At 43.2% G+C, this 22,812-nt stretch overlaps 2 protein-coding genes across 6 annotated transcripts; both read left to right on the forward strand.

Annotated features, from left to right (window-relative positions):
• The first annotated feature begins 12,326 nt into the window (after positions 1–12,326).
• LOC147606398 (uncharacterized) lies at positions 12,327–13,010 on the forward strand. Its single transcript, XM_086791629.1, has 2 exons — positions 12,327–12,632; positions 12,711–13,010. Exons 1-2 carry the CDS (start codon positions 12,405–12,407, stop codon positions 13,008–13,010), a joined length of 528 nt encoding a protein of 175 aa, XP_086647755.1. The 5' UTR covers positions 12,327–12,404.
• A 3,302-nt stretch (positions 13,011–16,312) lies between these two features.
• On the forward strand, positions 16,313–21,261 carry LOC147606399 (uncharacterized). Of its 5 annotated transcripts, none has more exons than XM_086792267.1 (3): positions 16,313–16,987; positions 17,178–19,169; positions 19,637–21,261. In XM_086792267.1, exons 2-3 carry the CDS (start codon positions 17,650–17,652, stop codon positions 21,096–21,098), a joined length of 2,982 nt encoding a protein of 993 aa, XP_086648393.1. In that variant the 5' UTR covers positions 16,313–16,987; positions 17,178–17,649; the 3' UTR covers positions 21,099–21,261. The 5 variants fall into 5 exon arrangements, with proteins under 5 accessions (XP_086648393.1, XP_086648396.1, XP_086648397.1 ...); XM_086792270.1 differs by having other exon boundaries at positions 17,562–19,169; XM_086792271.1 differs by having other exon boundaries at positions 17,595–19,169.
• The last annotated feature ends 1,551 nt before the right edge of the window (positions 21,262–22,812 follow it).

Here is a 22,812-nt window from a genome sequence, read left to right on the forward strand (position 1 = left end):
ATTGAGCGATCAAATGATCTATGCCACAACGATTACATGTAAGTACCGGCATTCCCGATGTGCTCCCTTGATTTGGTTGCATCTGAGTAGTGATCTTTTGTAACCTATTAGGGCACTCCGCTACACGATGCGGTCCACCACACTCGTAACATTGAAGAGGTGGTCTCCTCGCCATGGTATTAAGGTTTTGCCCTCTTGTGGCAAGAGCAGCCGCTTGATATACAGGCTTGACTTGCCCGAAATGATCCTCCATGTAGTACTGGGGAATCATTTCAAACGTATCAATCCCGTATGGAGCAGTAGGGTCTATCTCCTCTTCATAATCCCCACATGCACGATGTGACTCACAACCCATCTGGTTTACAGAGGTAATCCTTGGATGTGGAGGTTGTGGTCCTAGCACTGGCGGTGGTAACGGCACAGACTGGACTACATTCGGATTCCTTGGAACTATGTGCTGTGACGGTTGCTCGACAGGTTGTGCAGGCATTAGCGCGAGTACTTGAGGTGTGTTTGACCAGGCTAGTGGTGCCTGATTTGCCAACATTCGCTTAAGTACTAGGCAATCCTTAGATTGATGGCCGTACTTACCACATGCATTGCAATTCCCATTGAATTTGACTCTGAATGTGGGACATTCACTCGTGCTATGTGGTCCTAAGCACACCGAGCACCATTGTTGCTCTCTCCTTGGGTACATATGGCTATTCTGAGGAGCTCGATTACCCCTAAAGTATTCTTGGAGAGCCTTAGTAAGGTCGGTCACAGACATTTCAGATATCTTGGGCTCCTTGGCAATAGGTTTTACTGTCATTGGCTCGTGCCCAGATACTTGCGAACTAACGGATTTTGTTTCTGAAGACACCTTTTTACCTGCAATCATCAAGTTGTCTTCTAACTGGATTGCATTGGCCGTGACTGCTTCCCACGTTGTAAGACCTCTAATGACTAGGCCATTGTAAATGTCCTCGTGGCGCAATCCTCGGATGAATCTATCGAGGAGTTGGTTGTTATTGAAGCGTTCATCAGGAGTGCAACGAGAATTTAGATGCTTCAATCGACTTATAAAGTCTCTCACTGACTCCCCTTCCTCGCGTTCAGCTTTTTGAAGTTGAGATGCTACCCCCCAAAGCACACCCCAAAGCACACCCTCGCGTATGTATTCTTTCAAGAACAATCTCTTGAGAGTGGGGTAGTGAGTGCGCTCTTCAACCCTTAAGGTTCGATACCAATCTCCGGCCTTCCCACTCAAGGTTAAGCCTAAGGCTTTACACTTATGCAAGTCATTGTGCTCTTCCAAGGAATCACACACGTGTTCAAAGACTTCAATGTGCTTCCTAACATCCTCGTTACCACTGAAGTTTTGAGTGAGCTTAGCCACTTGTACTGCCTTGCTTCTAGGTTCTCTCTCAGGCATGCCCCGCATGTTTTCCGCAATGGATCGTCCGATCGTCTGAGCAAATGCTGCGAGATCACCTAAGTGAGCAGGCATAGTTGGTGGAGGCACTTCTGGGATAGCCTGGCTGATAGGAGTTGGCATTGGTCTGAGTATGTTGGCAAATGACGTAGGATATGATATGTGACTAGGCCTAGCTCCTATTGGATAAGGGTGGTGATAAGGCGGTCGTGGAGCATATGCCATTGGCATACTAAGAGGCGTAGGAGCTACATGAGCATGAGTTGAGATAGGTACATAGGGTCGATAGGCACGGGCACGCACTGTTGTAGGTACTGTTCCACTAGGTAGTGGTGTTGTACTAACTACAGTGGTAACAGGTGCGCTTTCTGTCATGCTCATCATTGGGGTAGGCATTGTGGATTCCTTAATGGAAAGTTGAGCCAAGGTTGGAAAACTAAAGTTACTGCTCGTGGGCTCAACCTGCATTGAGACTCCAGGCGAAACAACATACGAAGGGTCTATGGGACTCACCGAGGGAGTCTCCAATTGTGATAGGGTTGGTTGTTTGGCCTTGCCCGTATCCAAAAACCTCATAGGGCCAGTGGAAACTAGGTCCACTCCCCTATTTTGCCTCTCAATTTGGATAATTCTATGAATCACCTCACATATCATGTGTTGTTGCTCCTCTAGATTAGTGGCGCTAGATGTAGATCGTAGGACTTCTAACCAACCTACATGGTATGTGTAACCCGTGTATAGGTCCGTTAGAGTCTCTGTGTGTAGATCATATTCCCAATTTTCATTGAGAAATATCCCATCTAGACTTGGTGTGCCAAACGGTTCTCTTGAAGTGGACGCAATGTCACTTCTAATGGATTGGCTTCTAGGGACCTCTACTTTAGGAAGAGCATCGGAATGTGGTAGCTCAGTAGGGCCCTCATTAAACGAAGTGGGTAGAATATCCACATGGATACTCTTTGGGAGGGTAGGGTCTACATAAGATGTGAATGGCGAATCTACTACCCCTCCTTCCTCATTTACTTCGCTTGTCGCATGTTCAGAGCGTGTAGCTCTACTAAAGGTCTTTATTAGACGACTAAACATGCTAGATCCGGGTTGTGGGGCCCACACTGGGCATGTTTTGGCTTGTCTCCTCAGGGTTCTTGGTAGGGTGTCCTTCCATGGCTTCTGAGTCAGAGGACGAGTCACTATCCACTATTCGTGGATCTTGGGTTGCACTCCCTTGGGTTCCAGCCGAAGGCCAAGATGCCAACGTGGAGGGATGGTGTGAGCCTGCGGCGTAGACTGAAACGCTTTCTAGTGGTTCAGGCTCTAGCACCCGACCAGAACGTAGATGCATGTGACGTGGGTACCCTACGTGCGTTGGTAACTACCCTTGAAGCCCACACAAGTGGTTTCTTGGGTATTTTGCACCTCATTTTTACTTGTTTTTAGATTGTTTTTAACTCGTTTTTGACCCCCTTACTTACGGTCGAACATGGACTAGGGCGTGTGATAGCTCGAAACGAGCGTATCGTTTAAAGGGTCCTAGTGTGCTTTACAGCACCGTGTTCGCCTATCTAGAGCTCCTGTAGTCCTCAAAATAGTCCGTTTCCTTTGGGGGGGAAGGGGCAAAAGCCTATTTGCTTGTGGAGGAAAGGGTGAGGGCTTTATCCCACATGCTCACTTTACTCCTTGGGGAGTGGGCTACATATAGGGCACGACTTCCCATAAGCTCTCACTTGAGAGAAAGCTATGGAGGCTCACTCTCCTATATATATATATCAAAAGACCGAGACCGAGACCGAGGCCGGGGTCGTGGGTCAATTGGGGTTCTTTCTTTTCAAAATTTTTTTCTCCAATTAGAAAATCTTTCCTCTCCACACGTTTGGTTCTTTCTTTAAAAATAAAATTTAGTTTTTTTATTTTTTATTTTTTATAATTTTTTGTTTTCTGTTTTTTTTTGGAGATAAGTTTTCTAGGGTTTCTGTAGGTTCAGCCTTGGCTGCGGCGCAGTTCGCACACAGCACAGGTCTGGGGATTCAGAAATCCCCCTCCCCCGCAGAAAACCAGATAACAGATCACACGCCCACACGCGGAGCGGAAAAATAACAGAAATACAGAAGATAAATTACAGAAACAGATTGCAAAAAACGGAAACAACTCAACAACAAACACACAGTCGCTTGCCTACAGTGTATATTAAACTTCACGCAGCACAGCCGAGCTGCAAACTGGAGCTTGGTGCAGGGCAACTCCCCGGCAGCGGTGCCAAAAATGTGCGCTTTTGCCGCACAGGTCGTAGCTGGGGACTTGCCGGACACCGTATGCGAGCCACGAATGGCTGCAAGCATACAACCAGGGAAGGAAGCTCAAACAGAATGCCAAAGGGTGTGTCACTCACCGCTCAACCGCCGCCTTGAAGGATTCCCGCATCGCAGTCGTGAAGGAGGAGCCGCCGTCGCCGCTCTACCGGCTCTCCGCCCGCCGCCGTGCCGCTACACAGTGCTCGATCGCTCTCTCACTCTCTCTCTCTCTCTCTCTCTCACAAACGCAGGAGAAGGAAACCAAAGAGATAAGGCAAGAGATAAGGCAAGAGCACTCTTGTATTCACAACACATGAGAATGAGGATTTTAGGGTTACATTTGACTCATATAGGTGACTTGGCCGTTCACACTTGGGCGCCCATACATGGCGGGCCGACCCTAACCCTTATCCTACTGATATCCAAGGTGCGCCTCTCATCGGCGATCACCCAATCCCTTCATCCTTAACATATGGTGCCGACAAGCCCGGCCCATGACTCAGAATATTTAAATTAATGACGTAAAATATAGTACGTCGCCATGTCCGCCCATGGGTTAACAACGTCCAATGGGATCACCAGAGTCCAACCCTCCTCCCAGAGCAACACCAGCGCACACATGCAGGCCCTTCTAGTGGGAGGAAGCGTGTGAAGAAGACCCCAAAATGCAGCCACCCCAGAGATCAAGACAGAGAGGCCAATGATGAGCAGTTCGACTCGGTTGGTGAAAACATTCCTACATTGCGTAGCACCATAGGTAGCAAGACCCTACTACCAGAGGACAGGGTCCCCTAACTACTCGGGAGGAACTTGATACACAGGTACCACAGCAACACGAGGAGGAGGATTTAGACTATGAGAGAGACCAAGAGGAGGTTCGTGTAAGTGCGCGCAAGCGTAGAAAGGTCAAGCTCTTCAAGCCAAGGAAGTCCCAACCTCGCTAATGCACTAACACAACACAGAGAGCTCCAAGGAGAAGGATGCACCAAGGGCATAGGGCTCTACAAGAAATCAAGTTTTATCAGAGGAACACTGAGTTGCTCATAAGAAGAGCCCCTTTTGCTCGCACAGTGAAGGAGATTCTCCAACGATATAGAACAAAGTTTTGTGTGCAGGGGATTGCCCTTGAAGCATTGCAAGAAGCCTCCGAGGCTTACCTTGTTGGGCTTCTTGAAGACACCAACCTCCTTGCAATACATGCAAAGAGGATTACCATATCTGCCAAGGACATGCAACTAGCTCGGCGCATTCGAGGCGAGCGAGACACGATCTAGAGATCTTAGATGTTAACCTTTTTTTTGAAGCAACTCTTTTGTTTCAAACCCCCCTTTGTAACAAGCCTATCTGGCTTTCATTTGTAACCTTTTGATAATTAAAACTTTTAAGTTTCTCTTACAATGTCTCGATGTCATTATGTTTGTTTAACATGGAGTGTCTATCATGTGCCAGTTTGTCACCCAAGGCATCAGAAATACTCTTGGAGGGTTGAGGAAGCTGTGCCCAGAACAGTGCGAATTTGGTCTCTGCAACGGCGATGTAGGCTCAAAATTCGCACTGTTTTGGCACTTCACCCCTAGCCACTCAGGATCATTTCTGATGCATTTATAATGAAGTTGAGCACACTAATTGTGAGAAACAGTAGTTTCTAAGATAAAAACAGTAGTTTCTGATGCATTTATAATGAAGTTGAGCACACTAATTGTGAGAAACAATAGTTTCTTAAGATAAAAACACCTTTAATCATGTGTAAAAATATAGTGTTTATCATCCAATGCATCAGAATTGCTCCTGGAGGACTCGAGAAGCTATGTCAGAACAATGTGAATTTAGGCTCTGCACAACGGCGGTGCAGGCTCAAAATTCCCACTGTTCTGGCACTGCTCCCCCAGCCCCACTGAGGATCATTTCTGATGCATTTATAATGAGGTTGAGCACACTAATTGTGAGAAATAGCAGTTTATAAGATAAAAACATCTTAAATCATGTGTAAAAATATAGTATTTATTATCTAATGTATCAGAATTGCTCCTGGAGGACTGGGGAAGCTATGCCAGAACAGTGCGAATTTAGGCTCTGCAGAGCGGCGGCGGTGCAGGCTGAAAATTCGCACTGTTCTGGCGCTGCTCCCCCAGCCATTCAAGATCATTTCTGATGCATTTATAATGAAGTTGAGCACACTAATTGTGAGAAATATTAGTTTATAAGATAAAAACACATTTAAACATGTGTAAAAATATAGTGTTTATCATCCACCAATGCATCAGAATTGCTCTTGGAGGACTGAGGAAGCTCTGCCAGAACAGTGCGAATTTAGGCTCTGCATCGGCGGTGCAGGCTCAAAATTCGCATTGTTCTAGCACTGCTCCCCCAACCACTCACGATCATTTTTGATGCATTTATTATGAAGTTGAGTACATTAATTGTGAGAAATTCGCACTGTTCTGGCACTGCTCCCCCAGCCACTCAGGATAATTTCTGATGCATTTATTATGAAGTTGAGTACATTAATTGTGAGAAATAATAGTTTATAAGATAAAAACAACTTTAATCATGTATAAAATTATATTGTTTGTCATCCAATGTATCAGAATTACTCCTGGAGGACTGGGGAAGCTATGCCAGAATAGTGCGAATTTAGGCTCTGCAGCGGGCGGTGCAGGCTCAAAATTGGCACTGTTCTGGCAGTGCTCCCCCAGCCACTCAAGATCATTTCTGATGCATTTGTAATAAAGATGAGTACAATAATTATGAGAAACAATAGTTTATAAGATAAAAACAGCTTTAATCATGTGTAAAATTACATTGTTTATCATCCAATGCATCAGAATTGCTCCTGGAGGTCTGAGGAAGATATGCCAGAACACTGCGAATTTAGGCTATGTAGCGGACGATGCACGCTCAAAATTCGCACTGTTCTGGCACTGCTTCCCCATCCACTCATCAGGATCATTTCTGATGCATTTATAATGAAGTTGAGTACATTAATTATAAAAACAATAATTTATAAAATAAAAATACCTTTAATCATGTCCATGGACCTTGGCCTGGTCTCTGCTGCCTGCCCCATCGCCCCTCCTAGCAAATGCCTCAATTTCAACCACCCTCTACAATCAAAGCAAAAATCAAAATATTTTTCTATACATAATTACAAATGTTTCTAGGTTGTAAAAGGTCGATTATTACTTCTTGCTCAATGTCTTCTTTTGCCAAAGTGCTGGTGGGAGCGGAGAGGTCAATCGAGGACTTAGCCTCATCCTTTTTTGGTGCTTTGGTCTCCTCCATTGCTCCAGCAGCAAGGGTATCTTTTTCAGCCTCTAGCTTGTCTTGTAAGGTTGTGAATTCCTCCTCTGGAACTAGGGCTTGCTCCGCGGTCTCAACCATAGTTTCCTTGACCAAAGCAACTGTCTCTGTGATAGATTCTCCAAGGGGTAATATAGCACTATCTAGGTGAGGACCGAGGTTGGACGTATCAAGGTCCACCTCACATCGCGTGCATATAATGCCCAGGCATTCATCCATTCTCAAGCCAGCTGTCTTTTCAAGGTCATGAAGAAATAAGTATTCTTCACCTTCCACCACAATGGTGCTCAAGAGATTGATCTCAAGCTCTGGCAGCACCTTTCTCTCCTGGTGTGGGGAAGATGGCTCCGCATCTTCTACTACAGTGGGCTGTTCAGCTCTGCAGATTGTGCACCCTCTGGAAAGTGCTCTGATGCAAGCTGCTCTTCTACACCAGCACTCGTTCTCCTACTGCCTTCACTTCCTTGTCATCCCTCAAATACCCTGCCAACTGCAATGCAGCCATCTCTACCTCATCCGAATCCTCATCGCTGATGAAGAACGCAAAAGTGGCGAGCCACGAGAGGAACCTAGTTCCTAAATTGCCCTTCCCCAACCTCTCCACCTCTTGCTTATTGAAGGTACAGTAAGCTCCTGCGGGGATGCAGATGTCGATGAAGCGTTCAAGGTGCTGGATGTAGGGGCGGGCATATTGTTGAATGTACTTAAGCAGCTCAATAGGCACCCATCGATCATTGGGGCAATGGGGAAAGGAGATTGAGTGGGGAGTAAGCAAGAAAAAGGCTTTCCAAGCAGAAAGTAGCTACTCCACCATAGAAAAGGAGTCATTGGGGAGGATCTAGTTGATCGAGAAATTTACGCACTATCTATTAGGAAATGTGTTTAAATTTCATGTGGACCACAAAACACTCTTGTACCTGGTGAATAAATTAGAGCTGGTAAGAAAATTAGCCAGATGGATGCTACTATTACAAGAGTTTGAGTTCACTATCAAGAACACCCCAGGAAACAAGCGGATTTCCTGTCCAGAGACTGGAGTCAGGAGAAGATCCAGAAGGGGTGGAAGATGACTTCCCGGATGCTCAACTCTTTATCATAGATATCATAGATGGAGAAAAACCCAATTGGCATGATGAGATGCTATAGTTCCTCTCCAACTTGTCATTTCTGGAGTATATGTCCAAAGATCAGAGAGAAAAGGTGACTCTCTGAAGGAATTCATTTATGGTGGTAGCAGGTCAGCTCTACAAGATGGGAATTAATCAAATAGTGAGAAGATGAATCCCCAAGCATAAACAACAGGCTGTGCTAGCTCTGAAGTGTATCAAGGGATAAGTGGAGGGAACGTTTTGAGAGAAGTCATAGGGCATAAAGTGTTCCCAAGAGGATTATGGTGGGCTGACGGCATTAAAAGGTTCACACAAATTTACGAAAGAGTGCGACATGTGCCAGAGGCCAACCAAATGATGCAGACATAATGCCTCACAACCCAATATTGCCACTAGATCCATTCCAGAAGTGGGATTTGGACTTTGTCGGCCCATTCAAGCCAGTAGCTCAACAAATAGGAAATAGATACATTTTGGTGGCTACGGATTACTGCACAAAATGGGTAGAAGCCAAGGCTGTGAAGGACTGTAAGGCATCGTCAATAGCAAAGTTTCTTTATGAAACTATCATGAGACAAGATTTGGATGCTTAATAGAGATAGTCATCAGAACAAGGGAGACACTTCCTAAATGAAGTAAGAAGCTAACAGAGCAACATATGATCATATATAAGAAGTCAACAGTCTACTACCCGCAAGTAAATGGGCAAGAAAAATCCACCAATAAAATACTGAAGGGAATACTGGTCAAGAAAGTGAATGAAAACAGGACCAACTAGGACACAAAGCTGCACTCAACGTTTTGGGCATTCAGAACAGATTACAAGAACGCAATAGGACTTATGTCTTTCAGCATGGTGAATGGACTCGAAGAATTAGTGCCCATGGAGTTCCTCACACAGAGCCTCAGGATAGTCGTGGGCATAAAGACTCTCTCTAGAAAAGTTAGAAGTGTACATAATTGAGAAACTCCTTTGGCTGGATAAAAGGAGACTACATAGTGCATGGACGGCCAAAATTGTACAAAAGAGGAGAAAGCTCCAGGTGGACAGAAACACAAAGTTTAATATCTTCGAAGAAGGAGATGTAGTCCTACATTTCTCATCAAGAATGGGACCCCACCTAGGAAAGCTGAAAATGAGATAGACGGGCCCATACAGAATTGTCATAAAAATGGGGACAAGAACCATGCTAGCAAGTCTAGATGGTGAAAGGCTAAGGAAACTGGTGAATGGATACATGCTAAAGACTTATTATGGACGGATGCCAAATCAAGAAAGAAAAGTGTGTTCGATTCCAAATAATGTCCAACAAGCAAAGGCAGGGTGGCATCAGAGTTTAGCACAGAGAATGGTGGAAGCATAGCGCATTAGAGAATTTTTACACAATTACATGAAAACTAGGCCTTTGACAAAAGTGATACGCTTTCCAATCATTGTTGTGGCGCACGTCCGCCATAACTGCATGATATCTCCATGATTTTCCCAAATTCTTTTCAAAATCTTTCCATGAGTGCCCATTTCCCAAGATGTGAGGTCATTAATTGTCAGATTGAGGAGGGGTGACAGTGATTTGATACATTTCCCCTTCCATCCATGTATCCTTTTTTGGGGCAAAAAACTCAACATTTCCACCACCTCCACGTTGTTACCAGTTGGCTCCTCATTCTCTATGCACACTGCAATCATATTTACATAGGTAGTGCCTAATTTCGGATTTGTTCTTTTCTATTTTCATACTCTCCAGAATCCTATCCGACTTTGACATCTTGATACTAACTAGACTCTGAATATGCTTGTTGGACATTCTTCAGATCTAACCACACTTTTCTTTCTTGATTTGGCATCCGTTCACCAGTTTTCTTAGCCTTTACCCTCATGCAAGTGGTTAAATGTTCGTACAATATTTCTTGAACCATCCTTTGGAACGTGGCTGGAGCATTCTTCAACTTAAAAGTCATTATGTTAGAGGTGAAATCCCCCCATTCTGTCCACGAAGGGTGTTTTTTCCTTATCTTCCTGGAGCCATCTACACCTGGCTATACCCACTGAACCCATCCAAGAAGGAGTACGTCTCATGCCCAACCACTGCATCCAGTAGAGAATGTATGATGAATGGTAGTGGGAATGGATCTGATATGGGGGGGGCATTCTAGTCTATGCAGACTCTAAGCTTCTTGTTCTTCTTCGAGGCAATGACTATGGGTGATAGCCATTCTACTCTGTCCATTGGATAGATGAACCCCACCCTTAATAGCTTATCAATTCCTTCTTTCACCTATTTGGCGTAGCTAGGGTTCATTCTATACCTCTCCGCTTTTGCTGATAGGAATTACATCCTCCTTTAGGTTGATCTTGTGCTGGTAAAATCTAGGATGAATTCCTTTCATGTCCGAGTAGTTCCATGTGAACACGTGCTTGTAGGATCTCAACAACTCCATGAGTCTCCCTCTGAATTCCTAATTTAGTTTTGCACTGACTCTAACTGTCCTGCTCTCTTGATCATCTCCTAGGTGTACTTCCTCAAGCTCATCTGACCTCTAATGTTCCACCTCCTTAGTTTGTCTTCCTCTTGTTTGAGAGCAACCATGGCCATTAGGAATTTTTTGGACCCAAAGAGGGCCTCTTGGATTAACTTTTGATTAGGAATGGACCAATAGGAAGAGGGCTGGGTGCACATTTTTGACTTCTTTGACCCTAGGGGGCCTAGGCTTTGGTTTGCTAATGGGGCCTAATTACTACTCTTGTCCCCCTACCTCTTGGGCCCAAACTTAGAGGTCCCCCCACCTAGAATCGCGCAAATAAAAAACCCTAAAAATTGAAAATTTTTAATTTTTTTCCAAAAGTGTGTTTTCCCTCTCAAACTTCCCCCCAACATACTCTAGGTTTGGAAAGCTCATTTTGAACCTCTTTCTTCCTCTTCTAAGCTCTCCATTGCTGTGCAGAAACTCCATACCTCTCAAGCTCTCCCTCCTTGTCAAGCTCCCTCATCAGTCTCAAGCTCCCTCTCCCTCTTTCTTCCTTTTCTAATCTCTCCATTGCTCTGCAGAAACTCCATCTCTCTCAAGCTCTCCCTCCTTCTCAAGCTCCCTCCCTCTCAATCTCCCTCTCTCTCTCTCTCTCTCTCTCAATCTCCCTCCCTCTCCATTGTTTTGCAGAAACTCTATCCCTCTTTAGTCTACCCTAGGTTCAAGAAGCCTATTCTCAAACTCTAACCCTCTTTTAAGCTTTCCATTGCTGCACTGAAGACCCTGAACTTTCTCTCCTCTCCACTCTTCTGTTGTAAAACAAGCTTTTCTTTTCCCTTCTTCTCTTTTCTTACCACCATGGCCTCTTCCAGTAATGTGAGAAGACCTAGGGAGAAAGTGGAAGAGCTTGTGCTGCATAATACAAGAGATGAGAATGGAGTTTGGGCTCCAACAAGATTCAGGGTTGGGGCTTGGGTCTACATGCAGCCAAGCTCTAAGGGACCACATCGAGTGCGTCAACTGGGAATATGCTACATCATTGTTGGAAGGGGCGGCTACAAGGCTTCACGCATACTAAGAAGGAAGGACTGGTTGCCATAGTGCAACATGTGTATACCCTTGGAGACCTGTACATTCAAGGCTAACGACCAAGGTTTCCTTAAAATTGTCAGTGTAACATAAACACAGCTTTAACAACATGCTAATATTGGATTTTTTGTTTCAAATTTTCTTATGATTCTCCATTTTCTTATGTCTCTCTGCAGATATTTTCCCCTCTAATTATGTTGAGGAACAACCACTACAAAGCCTCACTGAGTTTTCTATGCTATGCATGCATCCATTGGAGAGGCAATGTTTGTATCTCAAAGCCCAAGTGATCTTGTACAGAACAATATCTTTTTCTTTTCTCACTCATATTTTGTAGATAAAAAACCACATTTATTTGGCAAGCTAGAAGAGATCCCCAACCCCCCTCTTAACAATCCCGAATGGCCCAAACCTGATGCTTGGACCATCTTGTGCTTAAAGTTTAAGATGGTAAGTGATATCAAGACATCACTCAAGTTTTCAAAGGCATCTAGGTCAGTAGGGCTAAATTGGTTTTGTCCTTTACATGTTTTTGTGCACATGTTCAATTCCATGCCAATGCACCAAACAAAAATAATGTATATTTGTAAGGAGGTACGGTCTGACCTCATTCAAGGATTACTAGGAGATGGTTGGGAGGTTAATGAGGGGTCACATCAAGGTGATGTGTACAAGTGCAAAGTAGTAGATTCTACAGTGTCTTTCAGGTTCTTGAAGGCACGCTCTATTTTGTACATGCGTCTGCACTACCAAAGATGGATGCAAAAGCACGGGACATGGATCCCACTTCAAGCCTCAGAAGAAGAAATTATGCCTATTGAGGTAGTTGTGATGATGCAAAATGGATGGATTGAGCGAGTGGCAGCAAGCAAGCATTGGAGCCTAGCAGACCTGCGTCAACACTTTAGCATCATGGGCTTTGACAATGTGGAAGAGTCAAGTTTCAAGTTGATGAGAAGAAAGGTATATCTGATTCCACTACATGTCTAGAGTTAACCCTTACACTTTCTGGTTATTGTGCCACTTTCTATATTTTTACAGATTGGGAAGCGTAAGGAGGGGACAACCATGGTCTCAGAATCATGGCAAATGGGGGACCTTGAATTTTCAGCAGCAAGGTGCATAGCCCTACCAACACATAGTAGGCATGTGGAAGAGCTTGAAGATGAACTGAGTATATGGAAAAATAGCCTCTGTTCTGATGCACGTGAGGGGCAAGAGTTTCAGGATCGAGGTGAAGGCAATGACAAGCTTTCAAGTCAACAAGGAGATGGAGATCAACATGAAGTAAATGTCACAAGAGGAGCAAAAAATGAAGACATTATAACAATTTTAGATTAGATGGCATGCTTGTAATTTTGTAGCAGGCTCTTTTTTAACCAATCTTTATTTAATTGAAATCTTAATATTTTTGCAAACTGTAATTTTTTTGTCTAGCGGTCTAGTGTGAAAAGGCCAAACTTTAAATTTTAACTATAAATAGCCAAAGGTGCCTTCTTTCTCATTTTCACGCGATAGAATTGAACTACAGGTACTTTAGAGACATTCTTCCCATAGCTACTAGTTCTTCTTCTTCTTGAGCTTCTTGCCTCTTGTTTTGAAGCTCTTGGTGCTCCCCTTCTTGGTTCCTCGGTGGTTCTTGAGTCTACCATTCTTGTTGGCGTGGAATCCCTTCTTGAAGTCTTCTTAAATGATGTAGCTGCCCTTCATTTCTTGTAGCTTTGGACTGTCTGCACGGTACCACATTGCTCTATTTGAGCTCCCTTGATTCTCCATGCACTCTTCATTGCACTCCTATAACTTTCTGAACATTTCTCACACCAGTGTGTGCGCACTTCCTTTCTAGGTCTACTCCAATTAACTTTTCTCTACTGACTTACTGTACAGGACTGACCTTAGAACTAGCCTCTATCTTTCTACTCCTATACCTGGCATACCAGTTCCCAAGTAGGATCGCTAAAAGTGTCGATGTCCGGTCCAAGACCCAGCACTTGCATGGTTCCAGAACACCTAGTCGGCTCCAACTAAAGAGCCCGTCTAATATAACTGTGCCCAATGCAATGAGCTACCCGTGTCTGCCAACTAGTGTGTCATAGGATTTGCATATCTTTGTTTCACGATTGTGATGAATGAATCTAGTTACTCACATTACCTATCTAAAGATGCCATAACAATTATTTAAAATGCAACATGCAGCAAGCGTACATCAAAAGTTAATGTCGTTAATAAGGAGTTCATATTCCATGCCATGACGCTACTATGTGGGGAGGATCAACATACATTATAAGAAGCAACCTAGATTGATAATACATACTGAGCTTGTTTTATAAGTGTGAGAAAACACAATGTGCACGCTAATATAATTTATGTAAAGAGGATCTTTAAGAAAACACAATGTGCATGCTAACATAATCTATGTAAAGAGGATATTTAAGAACATTAATGTGTAACTTCTTGTTGAGGAGAATACAACTTGACTATTATATATGGTGCCTTTCTTCACCTTTCTAGTTATGTGCCCAGCGTATTAATGGCAAACAAAACATATGACGAAGAATGCATACTACTTTAGGTAAGATGAGATATTTGATTGACTTGATGGAAGAATGAGGGAATAAATGAGGATCGAAGTCCTTATAAAGGTTTTCTTATTAAGATGTCTACCAACTACAAAAAATGGAGTAGATTATATGATTAGCTTTGAATATGAATATTCTCATAATATGCATACAACTTAAGTGGGCCTTCGACTCCCATTGAAAATCATCTCATCCCTTAAATAGGCAGTGTAACTTACAGACAAATTACTCAGGGTTCCCCTCAAGTCCATCTTGGTCACACACATGACTAAGTTCGACGCCAAATTAAGATAATGCACACTCAAACGCTCAAGCATGGCTTCTCCTCATAAACAAGGCCTTACAAGCATGAGCAAATCATGCTAAGGGTGGAACAGCAACAAGTTGGGCTTTCAAGAATTTGAACTATTCCTTGTTATATAGTGGTGGGAATCACAAAGGATTTGTTGATATACATTAAAAGTGAGGTGCATGCTTTCTATTTGTCAAAATAAATGTGTGTTATGGACATGTCTTCACATCCTATATTCACCACTAAGCTTATTCTCTTACTATCATAATGCATCTACTTTCAAAAATATTTGAAATGTGTACTTGCATACATGTTCATCCCTTTGTTTGAGAAACTATTTGAAATGTGTACTTGCATACATGTTCATCCCTTTGTTTGAGAAACTATTTTCACTAAGCCAGAAATCGGTTTGCTTCACCACATGAAAATGGTTCTTGAAGCATAATATTCATACTCTTTATCAAATTATAACTATACCTTGAAAATTGTGAGGAGGTTATTTTCTTTATGCCTTCGATTGGAGATGTAAGCATGCTCCACAACATACATCTTCTCAAGTCATAGGACTGTAAGTGCCCCTTCAATTCTAAGTTGAGTTAGTCCAAGAAAGCCCATGCATCGGTGATGATGGTTACATTTGGAGGGCACATTGTCCATGCAAGCTTAAAGGTATGAAAGGAGGGCACATTGTCCATGCATCCGTGATGAAGCTTAAAGGTATGAAAGGAGGGCACATTGTCCATGCATCCGTGATGATGGTTACATTTGGAGGGCACATTGTCCATGCAAGCTTAAAGGTATGAAAGGAGGGCCATAGGTAGTAGTACCTAGATAGATGTAAAACAAGTTGTAAACACCCATTTGCAAAAAGCTATCATGCTATTTTGTAGTGTTTATGTAAACAAACAATGACTATACTTAGTTAAGCAAACAATGACTATACTTAGTTAAACAACAATGACTATACTTATGCAAATAATAAATGCTAATCAAACCAAACCCTAAACTTTCTAAAAAGAACCTTCACCCTTAGGTCGCTTGATGATCATTGTAAATAAGAGATGTACTTGCAAGAACAAAAAATGCAAATCCAAAAATATTCAAAAACAAAGATTGCAAAATAAACCTCCACCCTTAGATCCCTTCATGAATGACTTTTATTGTAAACAATAACTATACTTACACAAACAATAAATGCTAATCAAAACATATCTACACCAAATCCAAAAATGTTCAAAAACAAAAATTAACCTTCTCCCTCAGAACTTTTATTGTAAATAACTACACTTACACAAACAGTAATTGCTAAAATCAAACCATATCTACACCAAATCCAAAAATGTTCAAAAAGAAAAATTGCAAAATAAACATCCACTCTTTTTTGGCGGGCACCGTTGCTCGACGGGTTTGGTGAAATACAGCAAGTCTTTTTTTGAATTCTAGTGTAATTTATGATGGGGACTTCAAAATTTTGCAAGTATTTTACGACGACAGGATGCTCAGAAACGAGCGTGACGCCTGCCAAAAAGCAAGTATGATTGCCCCCACACTTTTACCTGAACAATTTCACCATTCCTCACAATGTCCTGCATAACCAGAAAGGAAGGGTAGTTGGAGCCAGCTAGGTTTAGGCTTCTTTACTATTCACTGCCTTCTTTTTCCTAGCCTGAGGATGTACTAATAATAATTTCTTTCAAGTTTCTAGAGTTTCTAATAATAAGAGTTGGTGTGCAATGAGTCATGTTGTCTTTTGTTCTCTCTCTCCCCCCCTTCATAACCAGGGGTCCAGAGGTCCACAATATGCACATGCATTGAAGAGGCCTGTCCTGTCTCCTCCCTTCCTTGCTTATTAACTGCCTTGCAGCCCTCCAAAGTACCTGCATTTGTCTCTCTCTCGCCGAAAGAACCTGCACAGTGCACATGTATCGGCTACAGTCCCATAGCTAGTCAATTTCTGATGTGCCTTGTCCACTGCTTATCCACACAGCTTGCTGCTTCTCCCTTATCGCCTTTACGCTCTCTTAAAATAGCCTCCTTTACAGACAATGCAGGCCAGAATTGTGCTCACGGAAACTCATCAGGTTCATGAGGTGAGCCAATTTGGGCAAGATTGTGATACATAGGGCTTTTCTTAGAGGCTCCTGCTTGAAAATTGAAATGGGTTTACACTCCTGCTTGAAAATTGAAATGGGTTTACAGCAAATCCTTGAATTCTGACCGGTTATGGTACCATCGAGCTCAAAAGCACAGTGGGTTAGCAGATAAACGCTGGTTCTGAAATTACAGAAGCAAATTGGGTTCGGAGAGTCCGTCTTGTTGGGTAAGCTTGATCTTTTGATTGGGTCTTCTTTCGCCCGTGTTTGAGCAGAGGCCAAGGCCGCGCCCAAATGCTGTCAGAATAATCGAACATTTTGTGAAGCATTAAAACCTAGCAGAGGACATTCTGTGTAAGTTTCATCTCTAATCAATTCTTGATTTTACACTTGAACTTGAGTATAAGGCCTCTCTGGCTCAAATATGTATTGGGTTCAAGCCAAAACTAAAGCAATGGCAATTTTGTGAAGGTTTATCCTGTTGGGTTTACAACAAAACTTAAGTTGAAGGATTAAGCCCAACATTAACAGCCGCTTTGTGCAGGTTTAAGCTCAAGATTAATGTTGAATCCACATCAAAACTAAAGGATTAAGCTCAGCATCATATTAAGGGGAGCGGTTACTCCGATGATAGTTCTTAAGAACTTAACTGAGATAGGGTGGGCATTTATGGGAAAGATTGCTCCTATGAATGGTTTATTGCAATGTGCTTCATGCTTGGAAGGATGAAGCTCAAGATTAAAGATCACGCTGTAAATGTGTAAGATCAAGATTAATATCAGGTTTACACCTGTACAATAGGATTAATCTCAACATCATTTACTGGATTTACACCAGACCTTAACTGAGATGGGTGACATTATGGCTTATCAGAATGTGTGTCATGCTTTGAAAGATTATGCTGAAGGTTGAGGGCCATTTTGTGCAGGTTTAAGCTCAAAATTGAATTGGTTTTACACAGAAAGTGAAGGATTAAGCACGTCGGCGTGGTGGGTTTACATCAGGGCTTTACTGAGATGGGTGGCATGTATGGGAAAAATAGCATTCATGCAAGGCTCATTGCAATGTGCCTCATGCTTGGTCTCTGCATGTCCAATTCCGTGCAGCTGAACGATGATGTGCTGGGTCTGATAGTTTTCAAGGCTGATTTGATTGACCCAATTAATGCGTTGAGCTCGTGGACAGAAGATGATAACAGCCCTTGCAACTGGACTGGTGTAGCATGTGCACGTAGTGGTAGGGTTATCACAGTCCATCTGAATGGGCTCTCACTTTCTGGGCACATAGGCAGAGGTCTAGGAAAGCTTGCATATCTGCAGACCTTATCCCTTGCACACAATAACCTGTCAGGCACCATAACTGCAGAGCTCGCTCAGCTTACACTGCTAAAGAGAGTGGATTTTAGCCATAACATGCTGTCAGGTCCCATTAATCCTGCTTTGGGCAACTTAATCTCCCTCAAATTTCTGGATTTTTCACATAATTTACTGTTGGGTGCCATCCCCTCACAGCTTTTTTCCAACTGCAAGGGCCTCCATTATCTGTCCTTAGCAAGAAACTCCTTGGAGGGGAACATACCCTACGCCATTGGTTCTTGCTTGGGTTTAAGGAACCTTAATCTCTCAGCTAATCATTTGACTAATGCAATGCCGTTAAGCATGGGGGCATTGACAGGTCTGTCAGTGTTGGATGTATCATACAATGCCATCTCAGGGCTTTTGCCTGCATTTTCACCGAGTTTAGTGGATATAAGGTTGCAAAGCAATGGATTTTCGGGGGTCGTAGGTGCCCAAATCGGCAATTGCATTCTGCTGCAGCACTTAGATCTGAGCAACAATCTCCTCTCGAGTGAGCTGCCTGCCGCCATGCAGAAGTTGGATTCTCTCTCCACTCTCAACATGGCTGAAAATATCATATACGGCATCATCCCCTCCTGGATTGGTGAGTTGAGCTCACTGAAGGTGTTGAACTTGTCATATAATGCTCTGTATGGACAGGTTCCTGCAACCATAGGTCTCTTGAAAGCACTTGAGACTGTTGATTTCTCCCACAACAAATTATCAGGATCGATTCCCAGCAGTTTCTCAAGCTGTGTTCAGCTGAAAAGCATGGATCTGAGGTCAAACAAGTTCATCAATACCATTCCTGAGACGCTGCTCATTCCTGGCCTCCTCTCTATGAGGTTGTCAGATAACCTCTTAACAGGCAAGCTTCCCAGTGTTTTCTTTGATCAATGTGGGTCCCTGCAGATTCTTGATTTGTCCCAGAACCAGCTTTCGGGAGTGGTGCCGCTTATGACCACATGTGCCAAGATGGAGTACTTAAATATGTCCAACAACTTATTGTCAGGAAACATTCTGGCTTTAAACCCAGGTAGTGCCATGGTAGTGATCGACTTGAGCCACAATCAGCTGGCTGGGAACATCCCTGCAAACCTTGGAGATGCAAGCAGGCTTTCAGTACTCTTCTTGGCTGAAAACAAGCTGAATGGATCAATCCCTTCTGCATTGGGGAACTGTTCTGCCCTAACAGATATGTATGTTGGCTACATCTGCTTGCTCATTTCCCTAGTATTTTGTGTACTTATTTTATTCCGTGGTGATAGATCAAAAGGCATGGGGGATGGAGAGCACGATGATGAAGATGATGCCATGATGGATAGCTTTAAAGGCATGGTGAAGGGGATGCATGATGATGGTGATGATGCCATGTTGAATAAAAGTCTAAAAGTATGAGGGGGCATGATAATTTTGATTGTTCTGATGCCATGATAGGTAATGATGGGTAAGTCTAAAGGAACACGGGATTGGGGATTGTGGAGGATGATGAAGCCAGTAGAAGTATCTTTTAAGGAATGGTGGGGAATAATGATATCATTAGGGGCCATTTTACATGCATTGGGTTTTACATGCAGGACATAATGACTATTTCATGAGCTGAGAGTGGAATCCATTGCAACGACTCCTTTTTGAGGCTAACTTCATTCTTTGCTTTTGTTTGCAGAAACTTATCTCAAAACAATCTCTATGGCAGCATTCCTCCAGAGCTTGGCAACTTGAAAAGTCTTGAGGTCCTGGACCTCTCCTACAATAATCTCTCAGGCACACTACCATCAGAGTTAGGTCAACTACAAAGGCTTGCTGAGCTCAATGTATCTTACAACCAACTGCAGGGACCCATTCCTGACAATGGCATTTTTGTACGGTTCAACATGTCAGCATTTCTCGGTAACACCGACCTTTGTGGTGCCAACGTGAATGTCACATGTCCGAGTGTGATGCCCAAGCCCATAGTTCTGAATCCAAACTCCAGTGATCCAAACCCAGTTGATCAAAACCCCTTGGGTGCAAGCAAACACAATAACATGCTGTTGAGTGCCTCAGCCATTCTGGCAATATCGGCGGCCGCTGCCATATCAGCAGGTGTCGTGATAGTCTCGGTCTTGAATGCATATGCTCAGTCAATAATGCCAAGGTCGAACTCTCACATACTCCATAGCTTCTCACCATCTCCAAGCTCAGATATGCCCATTGGGAAGCTTGTCATGTTTACAAAGAACTCGGATCCAAGGGCAGAGGAATGGATAACAACTGCACATGCCTTGCTCAATAAAGACAGCGAACTGGGTAGAGGAGGGTTTGGCACTGTATATAAAGCTGTCTTGGCTGATGGTAGGACAGTTGCCATAAAGAAACTCATGGCATCAAGCGTGGAGAAATCACAAGAAGATTTTGAGAAGGAAATCCAATCCCTTGGTAACATCAAGCACCGGAACTTGTTGGGTTTGCAAGGGTACTATTGGACACCCCACCTGCAACTACTTATATATGATTTTATGCCCAATGGCAACCTATACAGTAGGCTGCATGAGAAACCTCAGGCAGATGCACCTCTTGGTTGGGTGAAACGGTTAAAGATAGCGTTGGGCATTGCCCGTGGTTTAGCCCATCTGCATCATGCATGCCATCCTCAAGTCATACATTACAACATGAAATCCAGCAACATTTTACTGGATGAACATAACAACCCAAAGATTGCAGATTATGGCCTAGCTAAGCTGCTCTCCATGCTTGACAAGTACCTCATGAGCAGCAAGTTTCAGAGTGCTTTAGGGTACATGGCACCTGAGTTTGCATGCCAAAGCTCGAGGATAAATGAGAAATGTGATGTGTATGGGTGTGGGGTAATGCTACTTGAGCTCGTGACAGGGAGGCGGCCGGTCGAATACAGGGAAGATGATGTGGTAATTCTATGTGACTATGTGCGGTCTTTGCTTGATGAAGGGAAAGCCATGAGCTGTGTGGATCCAAACATGCAGGATTATGTGGAGGATGAAGTGCTACCTGTCATCAAACTGGGTTTGATTTGTACTTCTCAAGTGCCCTCCAATAGGCCATCTATGGCAGAGGTGGTGCAAATACTTGAGCTCATCAAGACTCCAGCCAGCAGCAGGGACTTGCTTTGACAATCTTGAAGAAATTATCTTTTTTACCAATGGTAATGGATGGCACTTGATTTAGCCCATAATTATTTTTGTTGTATACGCATTTGTGATCCGATGAAACTCTCGTGCACCCCCTTTGAGTTCTTTGCTATTTCCAAAGAAAATGTATCCATCATTTTTGCAACTATGCCCGGGTCTAAACAACCTCTTTTCTTTTCTCTTTCTTCTTTGAATACTATCTAGATACTTCACAGATGCAAGAATGCATAGATGATGCTAGCAACCTCGTCTTTCTCAATTCAGCATTCCTTGGAGGAGCAACCTTGTCTCACCTCATGATTATGATTGCAAGATGTGTTGACATCAAGGTTCCAAGGTGTCCAAGGTAGTACTTTCTCCATTATTACAACCAAGGTTTTTCGGGTTGTTCAGGGAACGGGGACGACTATTTTCTGAGCCAAAACCACCGAGCTTTGGAGCTTGATGAAGTTTTTTGGGGGGCTACCATGTGCAGAGCCAACACCACCAAGCTTTCGCGCTTGGTGAGGTTATTGGAGTTTCAAAATGACTTTTTTTTTTGCTCCGAGTATGTACGTACCCCGTAAGAGGGGATAATATCTCGGCCAGCAACGTAGTGCCGCACTCAGTGTTCGGGAAACATTTTTGAGTGAACCTGGCATGAATCTTTCTCATCATGGTTGAAGAGGAAAAGGCAAATTTGAACAAGCATTTTTCTTCATAATTTCATCCAATTACTACTATATTTTGAAAAATCAGAGGATGCATTTTTCTTGAGCCCTGGCCACAGGACAAGACACGGAGAATTCCTCTAGGTAGAATTTATAACCCTATTTAAAATAAGAAATTGGGTGAGTGCATAAAAATGATTTTTAAATGGATTATTTAAAAGTTTAAAGTTAAGTAGGCACACTCTCTCTCTCTCTCTCTCTCTCTCTCTCTCTGCACTTGGAAAGGGTCTGTCTCTTGCCCACTCCTGTGTAGCAGCACATCCAGCCATAGCCACAGCAGAGGAATTAGCAACCCAATGCAAGCAAAATGCCTTCACCATGAACAGCCTGCGGCTCCAAGCCCGCCATGGCGGCTGATCATCTCACCCACCGCGCTAATTTTACACCTGCGTTGCCAGAAAATAGCTAAAATTTACACTATTATTTGATTGTGTTTTTGTTAATCAACACATTTCCTCTTAGGCCCGTTACACATACCCATGTATGGGCGGGGGAGATTGCCTGCCCATGAATTATGGGCGGTGGATACCCCACCACATCAGCATGAGGGGTATGGCGATGTATAATGGGGCTTATTTTTGTATGAAGCCTGATAATTAATGAAAATAGCTAAATTTTACACTATTATTTGTTTTTTTGGTTAAATCAACTCAATTCCTTCTAGAGATGCTGTCAACATTGCCATTTTGGATTTTCAACTAGCTAAAAAGGATAAATTGAGACTATAATCCACCTTTGGAAAATCAGACTTGCATAATTCTCTAGATAGAAAGCTTTACGAACAATCTTAAGAGCCCAAGATGGCAAGTTCTTAAAAAAGTAAATAAATTGGCGACTACTAGAAGGGAGCAACATACTCTGTGAGGACCCCTCATATCCTCTACAAAGTGAGGGCAAGGTAACAATCAGGTGTCTAGCCCGGGATCGAACCCAGTACCTCCAGGTTACAAGCCACCCCCTTTAACCACTAGAACAAGCGCCTGATG

The sequence above is a fragment of the Cibotium barometz genome, chromosome 57 (assembly GCF_041138505.1).
Source record: "Cibotium barometz isolate CiBa-2024 chromosome 57, ASM4113850v1, whole genome shotgun sequence".
NCBI lineage: Eukaryota > Viridiplantae > Streptophyta > Polypodiopsida > Cyatheales > Cibotiaceae > Cibotium > Cibotium barometz.